Consider the following 20,938-nt stretch of genomic DNA (forward strand, 5'->3'; position numbering starts at 1 on the left):
CATACCAAAAACTGTAAAAATGGGACCCGCAATGCCTCCCTGCTTGGCACTCAGCATCAATGGGTTGGATTGGGGGGGTCAAATCTAGCCTGGCTAATAAGCTAGACGCGAACCTGCCTTGGTAAATTTCACTGCGGTAACGTGTGTGACAAATCGTACGACTTTGACTTTCAAGAATGGAAAATTACATTTCCTTCATTGACAACAACATCTGGTGAATTAGCAGAGAGATGTGCAAAGATTTCAGGATGTTCAGTACAGAGTTTAAGCATGGAAGTTTTGACACAGGAATGTCAGTGAAAAAAAAAGGTAGTCGACTAACATTTTTCGTCATAGTTTTAGTACAGTGGCTGGATGGTAACCGCAAGGCTGCCAGCTCGAACCCGGGCTCCCCCAGAGTTAGTGTCGAAGTGTCCTTGAGTAAGACTCGGCTGAACCCTCCTGATGTGCTGGTTGGTGCCTTGCATGGTTTCCGCCGCCATCGGTGTATGAATGTGCGTGTGAATGGGTGAATGTAATGCACAATCTATGTAATGCGCCTTGGATAAAGGCGCTATATAAATGCACCATTTACTATATAAATGCACCATTTACTATATAAATGCACCATTTACTGGAAAGGAGTGTCCGGCTGTCGAACCTCAGCTTCAAGAGGAGCAATGTGGATTCTGTCCTGGCCGTGGAACAACTGACCAGATCTATACTCTTGCAGGGATCCTGGACAGGTACATATCTGGTCTACATGTGTTTTGTGGAGTACTAAGCACTAAAGTAGTGTTTAGCAATGGTATCGCGGTATCAGATTAAGCCCAAATTATACCCAACCCTATACTGCTTCATCATCATGTCCTCCTTTTTCAACATCATTTGTTCCCGTGCAATTTGATTAGGCCACGTTTGCCAAGTGTGTGGGGAGCAAAGCTTCCACTTGGGTTCATTTGATTCCAATTGTACACTCTCAGAGTTACCAGAGCAGCCTTAAATGCACAGAAACGGATGAATGCATTTCATTTCAGCTTCTCATACTCACGGGGGAAATTAGCTTCAAGTTCTTGCCGGAACTATACCCAAAACTTATTATTTCATTTAATCGGAAAATTACATTTTAAACTTGACATTTTAAAATTTAAAATGTTTGTTAATGTATTTGACTATCTACCATTTGACAATCTACCATGAATCTGCCACTTTTACCTGGCTTTTTCCATTGACTGGAAGCTTGTATGAAAACTTGGTATGGATTATTATTAGAAGTTAAGACATTGGGGAAATTAATGTAAATCAGTTGTTTTTTCTTTAATGAGAAAATGAATAGAAATACATGTCTTAAAATTGTCAGCGGCACCAAATCTGACTCCAAGTTTATTTTCATGTTTTGCAGCCTTCACAGACAAACCACACATCTCCTCCTAAGCGTGTCACCAAGACCACTGTTTACCGACAGTAAGCAGTTTCACAGAGAGGAGGAAATCTATAATTAGAATAGATGGTAATCTCTGTGAAGGAAACTGGAAAGTATAACCATACCGGTAAAGTGCATTTATTACGCAAGTGCTGTACCTGAGAAAAAGATTTTTCTTTTTTAACTTTTTTTTTCCAGACTCTACTGCACCTCACGAAGCAAAGATATCGTACGTTCCACACCACTACAATTATTTGAAAACTGAAATAACTTAGTCTGCGGATTTCAATGCAAACCATACAATTTCACCGTTATTTTGACTTTGGCAATTTGACCCATGGCACAAGTGGATGTGATACGGATGCGTTATTGTAAGACTGTAACCTTATTCCGTTTATTGTAAGATCTACTATTACATTACTCACTTTACTGAGGCCCACAGCAATGCAGCATCAGTACAGTGGATGTGAGCCCAATCAGCCACACATGTCTTGTGCACAACAGCTAGTATAGGCCAACTTGTATAAAACTCTTAGTGTAAAAATCACACCCGTGTGAAGTGAGGGGCGCTCTTATCATCATACATCATCTCATTCTGGCCAATCACAATTTGCGTCCTCACTTTTAAACTGTGTTTACAGTTTACACACTTTTGTCTTCAATATTTGTGTTTACACAATGTTTGTGCTTTATTACACAAACCCTCAAACCTGAGAATAGGTTTACATAAGTCTCTGTCCTCAATGGTTGTGTTTACGCAAAAAAGAAAGGAATGTGTTTATCCTTGGCCTACTGGTATAGTGTTCCAGCTCTGTGGCCTTGTGGTTAGAGTGTCCGCCCTGAGACTGGGAGGTCGGGGTTCAATCCCCGGCCGGGTCCCCTGCAGTGCCTCCCTGCTTGACACTCAGCATCAAGGGTGTACTTGTTACATCAAGCTGCCTCATGCTACAGAAACAGGAGATAGGCTCCTGGCCTATGGGACTCATGGCTCAGCAAGGCTACTACTTACTGGTAGGACATGTAGTGCTCATCAGGGCAGATGTTCACTAATAAAGTGAATGCAACAAGACTAAAAGCATTGCCACACTCTATGCAGGATAACATGTCATGGAGTCACCAATATCAGTTTGGTTTATGAAATGTGAGATATTTATTCATTTTCTTAAATCTTTAGTTATTGATGTCCTTCTGAAGAAGGACAAATCAATTCATTTGACTTGTCTTCATTGTACAGCAACTTGTGTCAAAAAAGAACACATAAACGCACGCACGCACGCACGCACGCACGCACAGTAGAAAGGCCATGAAGGCCTTATAGTCACATTTAGAAATTGCATTACAAACAAAACCAGGTTCGTTGAGTAAAAATCAACCATTCTGAATTGACTTTGCCCATTATCAACCTGCCTTCATACCTGGTCCTCACTAATGGCTCAGGTTTGGTAATGTTTTATTAATGCAAGGAAAAGGGCTTCAATTTCACCATGCTAACAATAGCTTGGAATCCCCATCGATGATGTCACTGGTAGGCAGGTTTAGTAGACAGAAAATATTATAATGAGCATTAGAGAGAACCATCTTATAATGGACCAAATATATGGAGCTAAAATATAATATAATATTATAATGAGGACCAAATATATGGAGATACAGTTTGAAGGGTCCATTTGGACCACTGATGGTCCCCAGACCCCATGTTGAGAAACAGTGATAGGCCTATCATTGACCATTTTGAATTGAAACGACGCATCGTCAATAACATGAATCAAGTGTTTGTGGTAAGTCTGGGAACCCATTGGTAAAAAAAAGAAGGAAAAAAAAGAAAAAGGAGAAACCCTCCGCTGTTTTTCTCCTTTATAGCTCTGAATCTGTCTTAAATGGTAAATGGTGCATAAAAGTGCCTTAATCCAAGGCCCTTTGCATAGATTGTGCATTACAGTCACCCATCCATACACCGATGGCGGCAGAAACCATGCAAGGCACCAACCTGCACATCGGGAGCAATTAGGGGTTCGGTGTCTTGCTCAAGGACACTTCGACACAAACTCTGGGGGAGCCCGGGTTCGAGCTGGCAGCCTTGCGGTTTCCGATCCGGCCACTCTACCCCTGAGCCACCGCCGCCCCCTTGTCCTGAGGGATTAGGGTTGCCTAGATGTGTATATAGACTGGATGCATTCTCTCAGGCGCTTCTCCCAGTCAGTCTTCCAGTCCACACTCCTCTCCAAGTTTTGGCAGCGGGTGGCCATCCCGTCCAACGCCTGCACCGCCTCCGGAGGGTCAAAGGTCAGCCCCGCCCTCTCCACTGCCGCCTGGAACTTGGCGGGAGAGGCTGTAGCTACGTAACACCTGGAGAAAAATAAAAACATTTCCGTTGGTTTCGGCCTGGTGGTGCTATAACAGCTAGGCAGCTTCACATTTTGGGCTATAACTCTTGAATTATAGGCTGTATAGAATCCACTTATTGGCTTCCCCTGGATTCCTTGGATCATGATGCAACTCCCCATTTAGGCCACGCCATTTCCATTTTCACATGTTTTGCTACTACTACTACTCATACATATGTAGGAGTAGTCTCTGGAGTCAAATGTGATCAAAATTCCTATCAGATTTTTCAGAATGCCATTTCAATGGGCAGTCACTGGTTTACATTTAAATGTGGGGGAGCAGGGGTCTATTTAGCAAGAATGGGCACACCACCAAATCAAAACAAAATAGTCCGGTGAGTCATTGTGCAATGGCTGTCAGGCAGGGTTTGGGTACTCTATGTTTTGTTTTGTTTTGCCTGTTGTGATCATAGATATTAAAAAAAAATAGATGCCTCATTGGCCGCTGCAGTTCGTTGGAGCGATGTGTGTCGAAGGAGGGGCGGAATAATTTACACTGGGGGTCCGGAGGTACGCCGGAAGTGTGGAAGGCACGTTACGTCACGCTGCCACTCAAGTGATTACTGGCCAATCACAGCGCATCTTTTCCCAGGACTTATCAGACCCGGACATGCGCTCTGTGACGCACGCTCATGCTTCCGCGGTGCTTCGCAAGGAATCTGGGGAAAGTTTTGCCCTCCCTTGAGCACGCGTATACGCTCCAGAGCCGGAAAGGGCGTCTCACCTGACCTCTCACCTGTGAATGTCAGGGTCGTGGGGACAGTGGTAGTGATGCCACACGGCCACCGCCGTGTGAGGACACAGCACGTAGCCGTTCTCCTCCCAGCAGGTCCTCATGGTGCTCACGATGCCTTCGTCTGTCACCGCTTGCGTCCACATGGCCTGGGACAACTGAGAGAGAGAGAGAGAGAGAGAGAGAGAGAGAGAGAGAGAGAGAGAGAGAGAGCACAACCACAGGACCAACAACAGAGACAAGCAGGGACGGATTAACCCCCACGAGGGCCCCTGGGCCGATACATTGTGGGGCCCCCATAGCTACACAATCAATGGCCAATGAAGGGCCCCATGAGCCCTCGTCAGGGCTCAAACTGGACCGCGCGGTCCAGAGAGAAGGAGAATGCCCCAGGCCAGGGGTCTGCAACCTGCGGAGTGGCTCTTTAGCCCCTCTCTATTGGCTCTCTGTAGCTTTACTAAAGAAGTATATTGAAAGTAACTATGTTAATTGTCTTATCGTTGCTGTATAGGCCCAATTCATGACACATACATTCTTACATTGTAAACACGGACAGCCAATCAAAAGCCATCAGAAGAAGAAAAAATCACACCCGTGTGAACTGAGTGGTGTAAGGTTTTATATAGCATGATCAGCTGTGGTCTGACGTAATGAAATCACACCCGGATGTGATTTCACAACTGGCTTTTTTTGTGCAGAAAAAATGAGCATGGTTGCTACGGTCATCCAGTTCACCCGGGTGTGATTTAATTACGTCAGAAATTATTTTGAACATAGCAACCATGCTCATTTTTTCTGCACAAAAAAGCCAGTTGTAGGAGTGGTTTACACCACTCAAAAAAGTCATCTGGGATGCAGTGGGTCTCACCTTCAGAATCACTGATAGTTTTGGTATTATTACTTATGGAGATGATTATACAGTATAGCTACTGTATAACGCTAGCTGATAGGCTATGTGTCAATAGAATAGAATAGAACTTATTGTCATTAATAAAAGATTACAGCAATAAAAACACCAACACAGTTACAGGCAGCTTCAGGCAGGCTGTTTCTGCAGTGTATTAACCCATTTAGACCTGACGTCGAAATTTAGAAGACAAATGTCTTCTGAAAAACCTCATGTTTCTGTATCAGTGGTGCTCAATATTTCATGTCAAGGACTATATAATATATGTAATTGGCCGCCGACCCCCCATCTGAAAATATGTTGTGTCCCCCCCCCCCCCAGAAGCAAAGATTTGAGTTAAAAACGTGAAAGAATATTATATTCAAAGATTTGCGCCACATTTTCACGATTTTTCAAAAATAGCTAAATTACAACATGATGTTTAAAACACCAAAAGGGGTTCCCGCCCCACGATGGGTTAAATGGACCTGTTTGTGCAGAGCTTCAGGCAGGGTGTTTCGGTGAGAACGTTGAAAGTCCTCCATCAAGTCCTTCACTAAGGCTCCATCTCTCCCTGACAGCAGCCAGAACACACGCTCCATGTTGTATGGATCCTATACAGTATATGGAAACATATGGAGACATATAGAAAACAGACATGTTGTATGGATCCTATACAGTATATGGAAACATATGGAGACATATAGAAAACAGACATGTTGTATGGATCCTATACAGTATATGGAAACATATGGAGACATATAGAAAACAGACATGTTGTATGGATCCTGCAGTATATGGAAACATATGGAGACATATAGAAAACAGACATGTTGTATGGATCCTGCAGTATATGGAAACATATGGAGACATATAGAAAACAGACATGTTGTATGGATCCTATACAGTATATGGAAACATATGGAGACATATAGAAAACAGACATGTTGTATGGATCCTATGCAGTATATGGAAACATATGGAGACATATAGAAAACAGACATGTTGTATGGATCCTGCAGTATATGGAAACATATGGAGACATATAGAAAACAGACATGTTGTATGGATCCTATACAGTATATGGAAACATATGGAGACATATAATATAGAAAACGTAGACAGACTTCTTTTTCTCCCCTCCCCCTCCCCTTTTTTTGAGGGGCGCTAGCCCCTCCTATACACAGGTTAATGTTTGTCTTTAGTTCAATGTTTGTTTTGTAAACGCCATTGACAATGAAGGGAACATTTACGTCATAATGTGCCTCATATATGTCATATTGTCTCTTTGTTGTTAATGGCGTTTAATGTTTGTGTTGGCACCGTTTGTTTTACATCACCAACTGTCACCCAGTGTCTGTGTGACACTGACAGTGTACCTGGATGTCTATGGCGGGGGCCAGTGTCTGTGTGACACTGACAGTGTACCTGGATGTCTATGGCGGGGGCCAGTGTCTGTGTGACACTGACAGTGTACCTGGATGTCTATGGCGGGGGCCAGTGTCTGTGTGACACTGACAGTGTACCTGGATGTCTATGGCGGGGGCCAGTGTCTGTGTGACCGTGTCGGTCATGGAGAAGTCCCCTCTTTGCACCGTCCTGTGGACGATGTCGTTGGCGTTCACCATGGCAACCAGACGCAGCGGCACGCCCATCTGCTTCACAATGCAGCCGGCTGGTAGGACACACAACACCCGACTCAGCACCACTGTTGTTTTCGTCGACTAAGACTAAGACGAAAAATGTTTGTCGACTACCTTTTTTCACTGACAAAAACTAAATGGAAACTAAATGAAAACTAAGCTATGATGACTAAAACTAAGACTAAATAAACTGTGTACAAATGGTGTACAAATGGACCCAAATGGACCCTAACGGGTCCCAAATTCCATTTGTACACTCTCAGAGTTAAATTAACATTGATTTTACAATATAAATTTGGGGTCCCAGAGATTAAAAAAAAACTAATGAAATGCTTAAATGGTGGTCCGTAGACTAATGCATGTCAAACTGGGGGTCCTTGAAATGAAACGGTCGAGAATCACTGCTAGAGCCGTAAAGATCTTCTCTCACTTGGCATATCTTTTCAAAGGGGGTCCGCGGGGCTATAATTAGTGTGAATTTTGGGGGTCCTTGACATGAAAGTGTGGGAGTGTGGGAACCACTGCCGTACTGCAAACGTGCAATGCCCGCGAAAAGAACAACTGCTCACACCGCACCGCGGGTGTCGCGCGAAGCGACCAGCATTGCGTGCAACCCCTGATGATCACATCTCACCTGCGATGTTTTTTTCCCCCTACCCCCACACAGTGGGTCGGGACCCATTTGTGGGTCACGGGGCCAATTGTTATATGGGTCACGAATCGAGTAAAAACCCAATTTTCTTTTCCTACATTTAAAAACAATATCTGCGATTTCAATTTACAATTTAGGCATTTAGCAGACACTCTTAATACAGAGTGACTTACAGTAAGCAAGAACAAAAACATGGTAATACATCAAATACATAAGAATAGTCATCTTGAATCATAAAAAAAAACCAATTTTTTTTCTTTTTTTTTGTGGGGGTCCCAGATATAAATGGCATTAAATGGGGGTCAGTAGCCTATGCATGTCAAACTGGGCATCCTTTTCAAATGGGGTCCTGCCCTGAAAATGAATTTTCAGGGCAAGACCTCGACCTCACGCGTGCGGACTCGGCCCCCAGCCTGGTACCCTAGTCAAAATATGGCCCTCGAGGAAAATTAATTGGGGAACCCTGGTGTACACTATAGTGCTGTGTCTACATAAAATGCAAATGCAAGTTCCATAAGTTGATCCTAAGCATACGCCTGTAAGGTCGTCGAGGCTACGTTAAGTGTTAAGCTAAGATGGAGTCTGAAGAGGTGGGTTTACACTAGACTACGACGGAAGATTGGGAGTGAGTCTGCACTTCTGATTGCAATGGGAAGTGCATTCCATAGTTTTGGAGCCAGGAGGGAGAACAGTTTTGGACGTGTGGAGCGTTGTCCCGGTGTTTTTAGTGAAGGCACTTTCAGCTTCCCTGCGTCGACTATAGTTTAGGTCTAGTCTCTGTTTTGGGTCTCGACCTTGAATGGTTTGGGAAGCACTATTGCTTGAGAATAAACACATTTTGGTTGCGGAAGGTTTGCTTCCAGAAAGAACCTTTCAACTTTTAAAGAACAATTTACTGTAAAGGGTTCTATAACAAGCCATCGCAAGCTCACAACGCATTGCCAGATGACACATTGTGAGCTTGTAGATGTGTTATTTTCACCACTATGTTTGCCTATAAGGACAGGGACAGTATAGCGTCTAAAGGTGTTACGACATCAAAACAACGGTTTTCTTCATGTCATTGTGTTCGGTTTGGTTTGGTGAGCTGCCATGTGTGTTCATGTCATTGTGTTTGGTTTGGTGAGCTGCCATGTGTGTTCATGTCATTGTGTTCGGTTTGGTGAGCTGCCATGTGTGTTCATGTCAAGGTGTTTGGTTTGGTGAGCTGCCATGTGTGTTCATGTCAAGGTGTTTGGTTTGGTGAGCTGCCATGTGTGTTCATGTCATTGTGTTCGGTTTGGTGAGCTGCCATGTGTGTTCATGTCAAGGTGTTTGGTTTGGTGAGCTGCCATGTGTGTTCATGTCATTGTGTTCGGTTTGGTGAGCTGCCATGTGTGTTCATGTCAAGGTGTTTGGTTTGGTGAGCTGCCATGTGTGTTCATGTCAAGGTGTTTGGTTTGGTGAGCTGCCATGTGTGTTCATGTCATTGTGTTTGGTTTGGTGAGCTGCCATGTGTGTTCATGTCAAGGTGTTTGGTTTGGTGAGCTGCCATGTGTGTTCATGTCATTGTGTTTGGTTTGGTGAGCTGCCATGTGTGTTCATGTCAAGGTGTTTGGTTTGGTGAGCTGCCATGTGTGTTCATGTCAAGGTGTTTGGTTTGGTGAGCTGCCATGTGTGTTCATGTCATTGTGTTTGGTTTGGTGAGCTGCCATGTGTGTTCATGTCAAGGTGTTTGGTTTGGTGAGCTGCCATGTGTGTTCATGTCAAGGTGTTTGGTTTGGTGAGCTGCCATGTGTGTTCATGTCAAGGTGTTTGGTTTGGTGAGCTGCCATGTGTGTTCATGTCAAGGTGTTTGGTTTGGTGAGCTGCCATGTGTGTTCATGTCATTGTGTTTGGTTTGGTGAGCTGCCATGTGTGTTCATGTCATTGTGTTCGGTTTGGTGAGCTGCCATGTGTGTTCATGTCAAGGTGTTTGGTTTGGTGAGCTGCCATGTGTGTTCATGTCAAGGTGTTTGGTTTGGTGAGCTGCCATGTGTGTTCATGTCAAGGTGTTTGGTTTGGTGAGCTGCCATGTGTGTTCATGTCAAGGTGTTTGGTTTGGTGAGCTGCCATGTGTGTTCATGTCAAGGTGTTTGGTTTGGTGAGCTGCCATGTGTGTTCATGTCAAGGTGTTTGGTTTGGTGAGCTGCCATGTGTGTTCATGTCAAGGTGTTTGGTTTGGTGAGCTGCCATGTGTGTTCATGTCATTGTGTTTGGTTTGGTGAGCTGCCATGTGTGTTCATGTCAAGGTGTTTGGTTTGGTGAGCTGCCATGTGTGCCGTGGTTCACCCGCAAACACGTGCACGTTGGGGTCCAGGCAGGTGGTCATCTGTTTCTCCTGAACAGCGGTGATGCGTCCTCGAGGAAACGCCACCACCACATCCATCCCGCTGAGACCTTTAACACTGTGGATGGCAGAGCCGCCGGTGTCCCCAGACGTACCTGCGCGCACGCACGCACGCACGCACGCACGCACGCACGCACGCACGCACGCACACACACACACACACGCACAGGACATTCATTCATTCATTCATTCATGCCTTTATAACAGTGGTTCTCAACCAGTGGTCCGGGGACCACCAGTGGTCCTTGAGGGGGTTCCAGGTGGTCCCCAGCTAAACGATGGACAGTTGGGAACCTAATGGACCCTTATAGATCTTTACCTCTTGAGAGTGTAAAATGAAACCAAATGGACCCGTTTCATTTTACCCTCTCAAGAGTTAAATTATTGTTAAACACAATTAGGGAATGTATAGAATTGTTATTTTGCCTGTTGTCTCTAAAATATTCATTTTCATTTCTAATTTTAGTTATAGAGGGGAAGTATAATCATAATGTATATTAGACGGGTAAAAACCGTTGACTTTGGGACCATAGCTATATAGCCCGGTGTTAGACGGACGTCTAATAGCCGACTAGACTGCATGCTTTCAACCCTTTCTTACCTACAACAATGATGGCTGTGCGCTTCTCTCGGGCGAGGAAGTAGTCTAGGAAGTGCACGGTGCAGCTCATGGCCAGGTCTTTGAAGGCGAAGGTGCTCCCATGGAACAGTTCCAGGACATTTAGACCGTCCCTCAGCCTGCGCACGCTCACCGCTCCTGGGACCCTGAAGCCCGACAGCGCTTCGGTTACCAGAGCTGTAAGGGAAAAATAGTTAACCCGTTTTGACCTGAGATCAGATTCTAAAAATGTCTTCTAAATCCTGACAGTTTTCTAAAAATAAAAAGCTATGTTTCTATGTCAGTCGTTCTTCGATTTTTCAAAAATAGCAGATCTACAAGCTCATAGCGCGGCACCGAGTGCCGCGCTATGAGCTTGTAGATCTGCTATTTTTCAATAGCTAAAGCATAACATAATGCTAACACCAAAAGGGGTTCCTGCCCAAAATGGGTTTTAACATCGATGTGACAGTTCCAGGACATGCAGACACGCTCACCGCTCCTGGAAAACTGAGGCTTGACAGCGATGTATACGGTACCAAGGCAAATAAAACGTCATTTTTGCTATCTAGCAATCCCAGCCGGCAGATTCGCCGCACTGAGAACGACCTCCCGTTAGTCCGACCGATTACTAACACTAACCCTGACCCTAACTTCAGTCGTAACCGGCCACGTAGGTCACTAACCCTAACCTCAGTCTTAACCGGCCACGTAGGTCGCTAACCCTAACCTCAGTCTTAACCGGCCACGTAGGTCACTAACCCTAACCTCAGTCTTAACCGGCCACGTAGGTCACTAACCCTAACCTCAGTCATAACCGGCCACGTAGGTCACTAACCCTAACCTCAGTCTTAACCGACCATGTAGGTCACTAACCCTAACCTCAGTCTTAACCGGCCACGTAGGTCACTAACCCTAACCTCAGTCTTAACCGACCACGTAGGTCGCTAACCCTAACCTCAGTCTTAACCGGCCACGTAGGTCACTAACCCTAACCTCAGTCTTAACCGGCCATGTAGGTCGCTAACCCTAACCTCAGTCTTAACCGGCCACGTAGGTCACTAACCCTAACCTCAGTCTTAACCGGCCACGTAGGTCACTAACCCTAACCTCAGTCTTAACCGACCACGTAGGTCGCTAACCCTAACCTCAGTCTTAACCGACCACGTAGGTCGCTAACCCTAACCTCAGTCTTAACCGGCCACGTAGGTCACTAACCCTAACCTCAGTCTTAACCGGCCACGTAGGTCACTAACCCTAACCTCAGTCTTAACCGACCACGTAGGTCGCTAACCCTAACCTCAGTCTTAACCGACCACGTAGGTCGCTAACCCTAACCTCAGTCTTAACCGGCCACGTAGGTCACTAACCCTAACCTCAGTCTTAACCGGCCACGTAGGTCACTAACCCTAACCTCAGTCTTAACCGAACACGTAGGTCGCTAACCCTAACCTCAGTCTTAACCGGCTCCTTTAACAATAATGTAACTCTTGATATTTAGAGATCTATCAGGGTCCATTTGGTTACCAACTCTTGGTCATTTAGCTGGGGACCACCTTGAAACCCCCTCAAGGACCACTGGTTGAAAACCACTGCCCTGCTACTTCATCATTAGTAAAAGTAGCAGTATAACTGATCTACAAGCTCACAATGGGTCACTGTCTGTACATCTTTCTAGCATTCTGTGGCTGTCACACTTTACTATAGGTAGAAGACACCTAGATTGAGATCTCGGGAGAGCAGTAGCTAATATTCACGCCAATCATACTTTAGGACTACAGAGTGTATTTATAACTTTATTAGTTAGACTGCCTGGTTTTAGATAAGTATGGTAACAGATTAATTGAGCTATTAAAGACAGTGAAAAGTGTCTATCATAACCAATTATAGTAGTCTTAATTGACAGATGTTAGTGTCAGGTATGGCTTTTAGTGGTACATAGGCATAGATTTTAAACCTGAAATAGATATAGAAACACAAGAATATACATTTGTTACATTCCCATATACGTTCTAATCATTTGTATTTAACAGAGATAGTAGGCAGAGTATAAAACAGTAATTATCAGTTCCCCATCCGGATCTCTCTTCCCCGTTTGGAGAGGTTGGACTCTTGTTGATGTTACTGAATCTGGCTTACTAGAGTCGCCGAAGTGGCTTATAAAAGCTCTGTTTCCTTTAGACCTGCCCTGTTGGGCAGGTTCACATCAGCTAACATTCAATTGGCTGCTGAGCTCCTTCCTGTGGTTGGTTTACAGCCAACCTTACTATTGGTTGAATGACCAGGAAGTATATTACAACTGACATGTGCTAGCACATGGCCGGAGCACCCTGCTGTGAGGTTTACTCACTGTAGCCATGAGTGTATGGTAATTACATGGGCTGGTGGAATGGTCTATTTTCCCACTCTACTCTCAACTGGTTTATGAGAGTTTAGGGTTTAACACATTAATCATTTACATTCCTTTTAGGCACTGGGATTACATATCCACCTTTAGATAAATGCAGGCATAATGTTTTATAGTTAAACACAGTCATTGGAACATGTTGATCTGTTGTTCTTCACCGGCAGTGGGACAGACTTTACTACCCTTGCATGGTGTCGTAATTCACACTTCTTATCTCGTTCCTCCAGCAACTGCCAGGGGTCTGACAGGGGTCTGACAGGGGTCTTGCTGGGCAGTTTTGAGCTTAGGTGCATGTTACTGTTATTCCACAACATATTTATTAAACATTAACACATCCCAATATCCTGGATATTTCCACAGTCACGATGTGATGCATTGTGAGCTCATAGATCTGCTATTTTAGCCATGTCTTCTTTTTTCAAGTGAAGGTTAAGAGTGTGGGTTATTGATCAGATGAAGAGTGCTTGTGGCTATATAGTAACTCAACCCGATCTCACAGAAATACATAAATACTAGAAACCCCGAAATCCGTACACGACTACTGTTTTGACCGCGACGGAGGCATGGCTTTCACTAGTACGGAAGTGCTATTTCACTGAGGCTGGGTGATTTCGGGTTTGACCTTATTTACTATTCTGTCCATATCGGGTTACAACTAGGACGGGGCTGAGTACCGAACTTCGAAACGCTCATATTCATGTCTCCCTCTCCACATTATGCATGTGTCTATCTCGTCATAAGCATGTGCTCATCTCTCTCCCTGCAGAGTTTTGCCCTGAACACAACGTGGAAGCTGCTGTGGAGAAACCAGAGAGCAATGTTGTACTGTCCAGGTGGGACACTAAGACTGTGTGTAATTGAAGTATGGGAATGCTTTGGGGTTATGTTGTTGGGCAGGCATGTGCAGTGTTTCTGTAAAGGGCAGGCTGTGTTCTTCCCCATGTCTGTCTTGTTGTTGCTGTGTTGCTAAGCTGACGTTAATAAAGTGAAGTTGTTCCTATAAAATGGTTGTCGTGTCTACTGGAGAAGTGCACCCAATACCGGCCAGCATTTCATCGGTATACCCAATGCTCTGCACCGATGATGCCCTCGACCACATCACTGGCCGCCGCCATCGGTGTGTGAATGTGTGTGTTCTGTTACGGTTGTTTATTTTAAGTTGTGTTTGTTTTAAAAAAGATGTGAATTCATTATTTTCTATGGCAGGTAGTGTCTCTTTAAGGAACACAGGAAGTGGGTCAGGTTTACCATGTGACACTCACGTCATGTGACTACAACCAGGAAGTGCTCTAGAGTTTCCTGACAAACAATTCATGACACAAGCAGACTAGAACTCCTGTCTATTGTATCTGCAATCATCTGCTCTTATACTTTCTCAATAGTTGCATCGTTGGTATGTACTGTCATATTTTGTTCTAGTCTATGATTGGAGCTCATTATTTTTGTATGGAAAGTTTGTTTTGTGAAGTTTGATTTAAAGGCCTGTTAAGTAATTATTAGTAATCATTAGTAATTGAATACAGTACATGCAGTCTACAGTTTACTTTACATGTGCAGTTTGCAGTTTATATGCTATATGTTTACACTTTGCAGTAAGCATAGTTTTGTTATGTTTTATCTGCTTTCAGTTTTACCCTTCTATTCATTATTAAACCTGTGGACAAAGAGAGAACGTCTCCAGAGTCTTGATGAAGGGAAGGCGTTTATGCTCACCGCCAAATGATACACTCTATAACGAGGGCGGCACAGTAAAACAACGGCTTCGAAGAGGAGATAAGGCAGTTTATGCAAACTACAGACACTGCTACTACGTCACAACAGCACGTGGAGCTAACGACAGCTACAGTAGAGCCTACAGGTAGCCTCTTCCCATTACGCCATGGCATCAAAGGGTTCACTCAAAACGAGGTCCTGCACATCAGGCTCATCAGGCTCAAGTAATTTATCCACAGCTGCTGCTAAGGCCCGAGCAAAAACTGAAGCAGCAAAAGTACGCCAAAAATTTGCAGAAAAAGAATCACAAATGAAAATAGAAAAGGCTAAGATGGAGGCTTCTATGGGAATAGAGAAAGCAAAGTTTGAAGCTTCTATGGACATGTTGGCTCATGAGAAGGAGACTGCTGCTGCTACGGCCGAAGCAGAGGCCCTAGAAGCAGCTGCTGACGCAGAAAGTCAAGATTATTGCAGCCTTGGTGCTGACCCCACTCCACATGACACTGCACAGCGTGTCAGAGAATACGTCACTGATCAGGCCACGGAGCGAATTGTAATGCAGTCAGCACCAGAAACGCACCAACCTTCACAAGATGACACAAAAATGGAACATGGAAATCCGGAAATAGCAGCCCCTTCCAAAACCCTGCATCTCAATATAGAGAGTAACCAGGACAGCGCTGACATTCGCCCTACAGTCACAGACAGGACATCAGCTCAGCAGTCCAAGCACACTCCAGATACCGCTCTCCCATCAAGAAATATGCAGGATCATCATCGCACATATGGAGCAACGGACAGAGATCATAGTGCCCCTTGCCCCTCTATGCCCAAGCTTGAACCTCAATACCGCCATCAGGATCACACTCATCACAGTCCCCCTCGCCCCTCCATTCCCAGCCACACTTCACAACGCACCCACCACGACCAATCAGGTATGTCTGACTTTATCAGATATTTTGCTCGCCGTGAGCTGGTCACCACTGGCTTGACTCAATTCAATGATCAACCACAAAGCTACAGAGCTTGGCAACGGTCCTTTCTGAATGCAATCAGAGGCCTAGACTTGACGTCCAGTGAGGAGACAGACATGCTGGTCAAGTGGCTGGGAAAAGAGTCCGCTGAACATGCTAAACGGATCAGAGCTGTCCATGTTAACTTCCCAGACACGGGACTCAAGAGGATATGGGATAGACTGGATACATGTTACGGTGCGCCTGAAGTAATTGAGGACGCACTCTTCCAACGGATGGACAACTTCCCAAAAATCTCCAATCGAGACTATTCAAAACTCCACGAGTTAAGCGATCTCCTTATGGAAATGGAAGCAGCAAAGGAAGACGGAGACCTGCCAGGCCTTCAGTACCTAGATACACCACGGGGAGTAAATCCCTTGGTACTAAAGTTGCCCTCTAATCTGCAAGAAAAATGGCTGTCCTTTGGATCCAACTACAAACGAAAGCGCAACGTCTCATTCCCTCCTTTTGTAGTTTTTGTCGACTTTGTAAGCGAACAAGCCAGGATCAGGAACGATCCAAGTTTTAGCTTCATTGGCCAAGCGGATGTCCCCCCAAAAGCAGACAGGACCCCATGGAGTAGCAGACAGAAGGAAATCTCAGCCCACAAGACGGATATACGTCCTACATCCCCAGTTGCCTCAGACAGGCAACCTGTGGATTCGGATAGAGAGTGCCCAATCAACAACATGCCCCACCTACTCCGGAAGTGCCGGGCTTTCCGTGAGAAACCTCTTGAGGAACGTAAAGCATTCCTGCGCGAGAACGGGATTTGCTATAAATGTTGCACATCTACACAACACATGGCTAAGAACTGTAATTACTCGGCGCCGTGTGGGGAGTGTGGGAGTGAGAGGCATGTGTCTGCCCTCCACCCTGGACCAGCACCGTGGACTCAGGAACCATGGGTCCCTTCAGAGCACGGCGGGGAGCAGAACACTACGCCATCTCCAGAAGTCACAACTCACTGCACCCAAGTCTGTGGTGCCGATCAGAGCAACAGGTCATGCTCGAAGATCTGTCTCATTAAGATCTATCCTGTCAACCATCGTGACAGAGCACTGAAGGCCTACGCGATCATCGACGAGCATAGCAATAGATCTTTAGCTCGTTCTGAGCTCTTCGATGCCTTCAATATCCAAGGCCCTTCCTCTCCATATTCTCTCCGAACCTGCTCTGGAGTGACAGAGACAAGGGGGAGAACAGCATCAGGCTACCGAATTGAATCTTTGGATGGAGAAGTCAGCCTTCCCCTACCAAGCCTCTTGGAGTGTAACGACATCCCTAACAGCAGATCGGAGATTCCAACACCCAATGCTGCGTCTCACCACTCTCACCTGAGGTCAGTAGCCCACCTCATCCCACCGCTCGATCCACATGCTCAGATCATGATCCTCATCGGGCGCGACATCATCAGAGTCCATAAAGTGCGCCAACAGCTCAATGGCCCTGACGATGCCCCCTACGGCCAGAAACTTGACCTGGGATGGGTTATAGTTGGTAACGTCTGCAGGGAAGAGGTTCCCAAGCCCACCACAGTGAATGCGTTTTACACCAGAACAGAAACAAAAACAATACATCAGCAATGTATCCAACCATCCGCTATGCCGACTAAAAGCATCTCAGAAGGATACCGTCCAGTCCGACCTGATCCAGGCAGCATGGGTCAGGCAGCCTCTGTCTCACAGCTCGTTCCCAACAGTGTGGTCCACCACACCACCATGTGCAACTCAGCTACCAACACTGCCTCTACTTCACGTGAACTAGTCAAGACGGGAGCAAAGACAGCTCCCACACTAAACCTCAACAAATCATCACTGAGAAACAGCACCAGCGAGATCAGCAGAGCTACTATTGCTAACAAGCATCCAGCCTTTACCCCTTTAGCACGTCCAGATAGACACAACGGCAACACTCATCCTACTGCCAACCAAACTGCATCAAAACCCCTTGGCACCTCCAGGCGTACTACTACCACCAACACCAGCGCTCTCAAAGGAAACAGAGCTCTGTCACCGCAGAAGCTAATCCGGACCCCCAATGCATCAGCAGTCTCACGGGCCTACTGCAAGGAGCCCTTAGGAGATCCGCCCGCAGATACAGGGAAGGCTCTGTCAAGAACATTCATGACTTAAAAATAGACATACACGCAAGTGGAAGTCAAGGTCACCACAACGTGACACTAAAGACAATCCCACTGCTCCCTCCTGAGAGGAAGTCTTAGTAACTGACTTTGGGTAGTGGCGTTTAAATCACGCCAGACGGGGAGTGTTCTGTTACGGTTGTTTATTTTAAGTTGTGTTTGTTTTAAAAAAGATGTGAATTCATTATTTTCTATGGCAGGTAGTGTCTCTTTAAGGAACACAGGAAGTGGGTCAGGTTTACCATGTGACACTCACGTCATGTGACTACAACCAGGAAGTGCTCTAGAGTTTCCTGACAAACAATTCATGACACAAGCAGACTAGAACTCCTGTCTATTGTATCTGCAATCATCTGCTCTTATACTTTCTCAATAGTTGCATCGTTGGTATGTACTGTCATATTTTGTTCTAGTCTATGATTGGAGCTCATTATTTTTGTATGGAAAGTTTGTTTTGTGAAGTTTGATTTAAAGGCCTGTTAAGTAATTATTGTAATGCGACATTAATGTGACGGTTGCATTAGTAATTTAATACAGTACATGCAGTCTACAGTTTACTTTACATGTGCAGTTTGCAGTTTATATGCTATATGTTTACACTTTGCAGTAAGCATAGTTTTGTTATGTTTTATCTGCTTTCAGTTTTACCCTTCTATTCATTATTAAACCTGTGGACAAAGAGAGAACGTCTCCAGAGTCTTGATGAAGGGAAGGCGTTTATGCTCACCGCCAAATGATACACTCTATAACGAGGGCGGCACAGTGTGTGTGAATGGGTGCACAATGCACAATCTATGTAAAGTGCCTTGGATAAAGGCGCTATATAAATGCACCATTTTGAAACAGCATTTCTGGGCCACGTGATGAGCGGGGAGAGGGTTGAAACGGGCCACAGTACCTACAGTACATACATAGCGTGTCCGACGTACTCACAGTCCGACAGGCCTTAGTCCGACACATGCGTGGCTGGTTAAGACTCACCCGTGGCTCCCGGCATGCGTTGCCAGTTAAAACTCTGTCATGGGGGCTTCCCTGTGAGGTTTAGGCTTAGGTTAGGGTTTTGGGTAGGGTGTCGGACTAATGCCTCAGTCAAATCTAGCCGGAATCAGATCTGTGCCACATCAAGACTGAAATCCGTTTTGTTTAAATTAGTCTAAATGCAGACAGGTCACATAATTCTACAAGTCACGTGGAATCAGATTTTTTCCAATGTGACTTGAGCCACATTTAGAGGTGGTTTCAAATCTGTCTCAGTCTGAATGCAACGACCCGATCTAAATCAGATTCCATGTGACTTGCATGTGACCCGTCTGCATTTAGCCTTATTTAAACAAATCAGACAGATTCCAATCTGGATGTGGCACAGAACTGATTTGGCTGTTTTGGCTGCCAGTCTGAACACGCAGATCAGATCTGGTCACTTGCAAACGGCAGTGTGAATGGTCGGGCCAAAAGATCAGATTTGAGAAATGAATCAGATTTGAATCAGATTTGACTGAATCGACTGCAGGCCATAGTGCGTCGGACGAAACACATGCACCTGCTGAAAAAGCATTTCTGGATCTACAACGCATTGTAAGCTATTAAAATAATGATTAAATATGTCAGAAATGTATTTGTATATTTATCATTTAAGTTACAGCATTTGTCACATGTGCCCATGTGCAATTCTTGATTATGAAGCCTATACAAGGCAATCTGAAATGTAAATTGTATTCATTATGTTCCAATGTGCAACGCCAAAACACAATTAAATCGTTAATTGCAATTATTTGTAGGACAATTCATCGTCAACTTAATCGTCTCCCCATTGGCTTGTAGGATAGCCTAATTGTCAATGGTCAAAAAGTGTTGAAGTATAAAGAAGTGTTGAAGTCTGAGCTGCCTTGTCAGTCAGTCAGTCAGCAAATTGAACCTGCTAGCAATGATATCCCCTGGAGAGAAGAATATAACATCCCTAGATTCCCTACTGATGTCTGTTGATACAATGCCTCATGACGATGTTAGCACATTTACACATTTGCTAAACTGTTTTTGTATTTAAAAAAACGGCATTACTTTGTTACATTTAAGACCTATATTTCCTCGTTCTTTGCATGTTGTTCAGAAAGGAAAGGGAAAATCCATCCGGCACATTTGCGCTGTTTTCTCTCAACTGTCAACAAGCCTGCAAAGTTTGTATGAGTCGTTCTGAAGAACAGATCTGTACCAGAAAGGCCTCTTCAGAAATAAGGCCTATAGAATTGTATACTCAAAGGGTTAAAAGGCCGCTATACTACCCCTTGGTGACATCATGTCAGTGAGAGGAGGACGTTGGTATTGCGAAAGAGGCTGACTCGAGTCTCGAAGCTGAGAGTGAGAAACAGGAAACCACAGGGAACCGTTGTCAAGCAGTTGCTAAGGGCAGAGAGACGTGTCCATGGAAACCACAGGGAACCGTTGTCAAGCAGTTGCTAAGGGCAGAGAGACGTGTCCATGGAAACCACAGGGAACCGTTGTCAAGCAGTTGCTAAGGGCAGAGAGACGTGTCCATGGGTGGAAAGGGTTGCTAAGGGCAGAGAGACGTGTCCATGGGTGGAAAGGGTTGCTAAGGGCAGAGAGACGTGTCCATGGAAACCACAGGGAACCGTTGTCAAGCAGTTGCTAAGGGCAGAGAGACGTGTCCATGGAAACCACAGGGAACCGTTGTCAAGCAGTTGCTAAGGGCAGAGAGACGTGTCCATGGGTGGAAAGACATGACAGCAAACGCATTGCCTCAAAACACGTCGCACCGCCACGCGTTTTGAGCTTGTAGATCAGGTATTTTTGCTATGACAGGAATATGCAATGTGGCCCTCTGCAGTGAGTGAGTGTGGAACTATATGGCCCTCTGGAGTGAGTGTGGAACTAGTGGCCCTCTGGAGTGAGTGTGGAACTATATGGCCCTCTGCAGTGAGTGAGTGTGGAACTATATGGCCCTCTGCAGTGAGTGAGTGTGGAACTATATGGCCCTC

At 45.1% G+C, this 20,938-nt stretch overlaps 1 protein-coding gene across 1 annotated transcript; it reads right to left on the reverse strand.

Annotated features, from left to right (window-relative positions):
* Positions 1–2,944: 2,944 nt before the first annotated feature.
* Positions 2,945–14,188, reverse strand: LOC306928863 (threonine synthase-like 2; the record flags this gene model as incomplete). Its single annotated transcript, XM_079509137.1, has 7 exons — positions 2,945–3,748; positions 4,523–4,677; positions 5,894–6,019; positions 6,932–7,080; positions 10,011–10,163; positions 10,670–10,864; positions 14,152–14,188. 7 exons carry the CDS (start codon positions 14,186–14,188, stop codon positions 3,541–3,543), a joined length of 1,023 nt encoding a protein of 340 aa, XP_079365263.1. The 3' UTR covers positions 2,945–3,540.
* Positions 14,189–20,938: the final 6,750 nt, after the last annotated feature.

The sequence above is a fragment of the Electrona antarctica genome, assembly GCF_951216825.1.
Source record: "Electrona antarctica genome assembly, chromosome: 8".
In the NCBI taxonomy this organism is placed as follows: domain Eukaryota; kingdom Metazoa; phylum Chordata; class Actinopteri; order Myctophiformes; family Myctophidae; genus Electrona; species Electrona antarctica.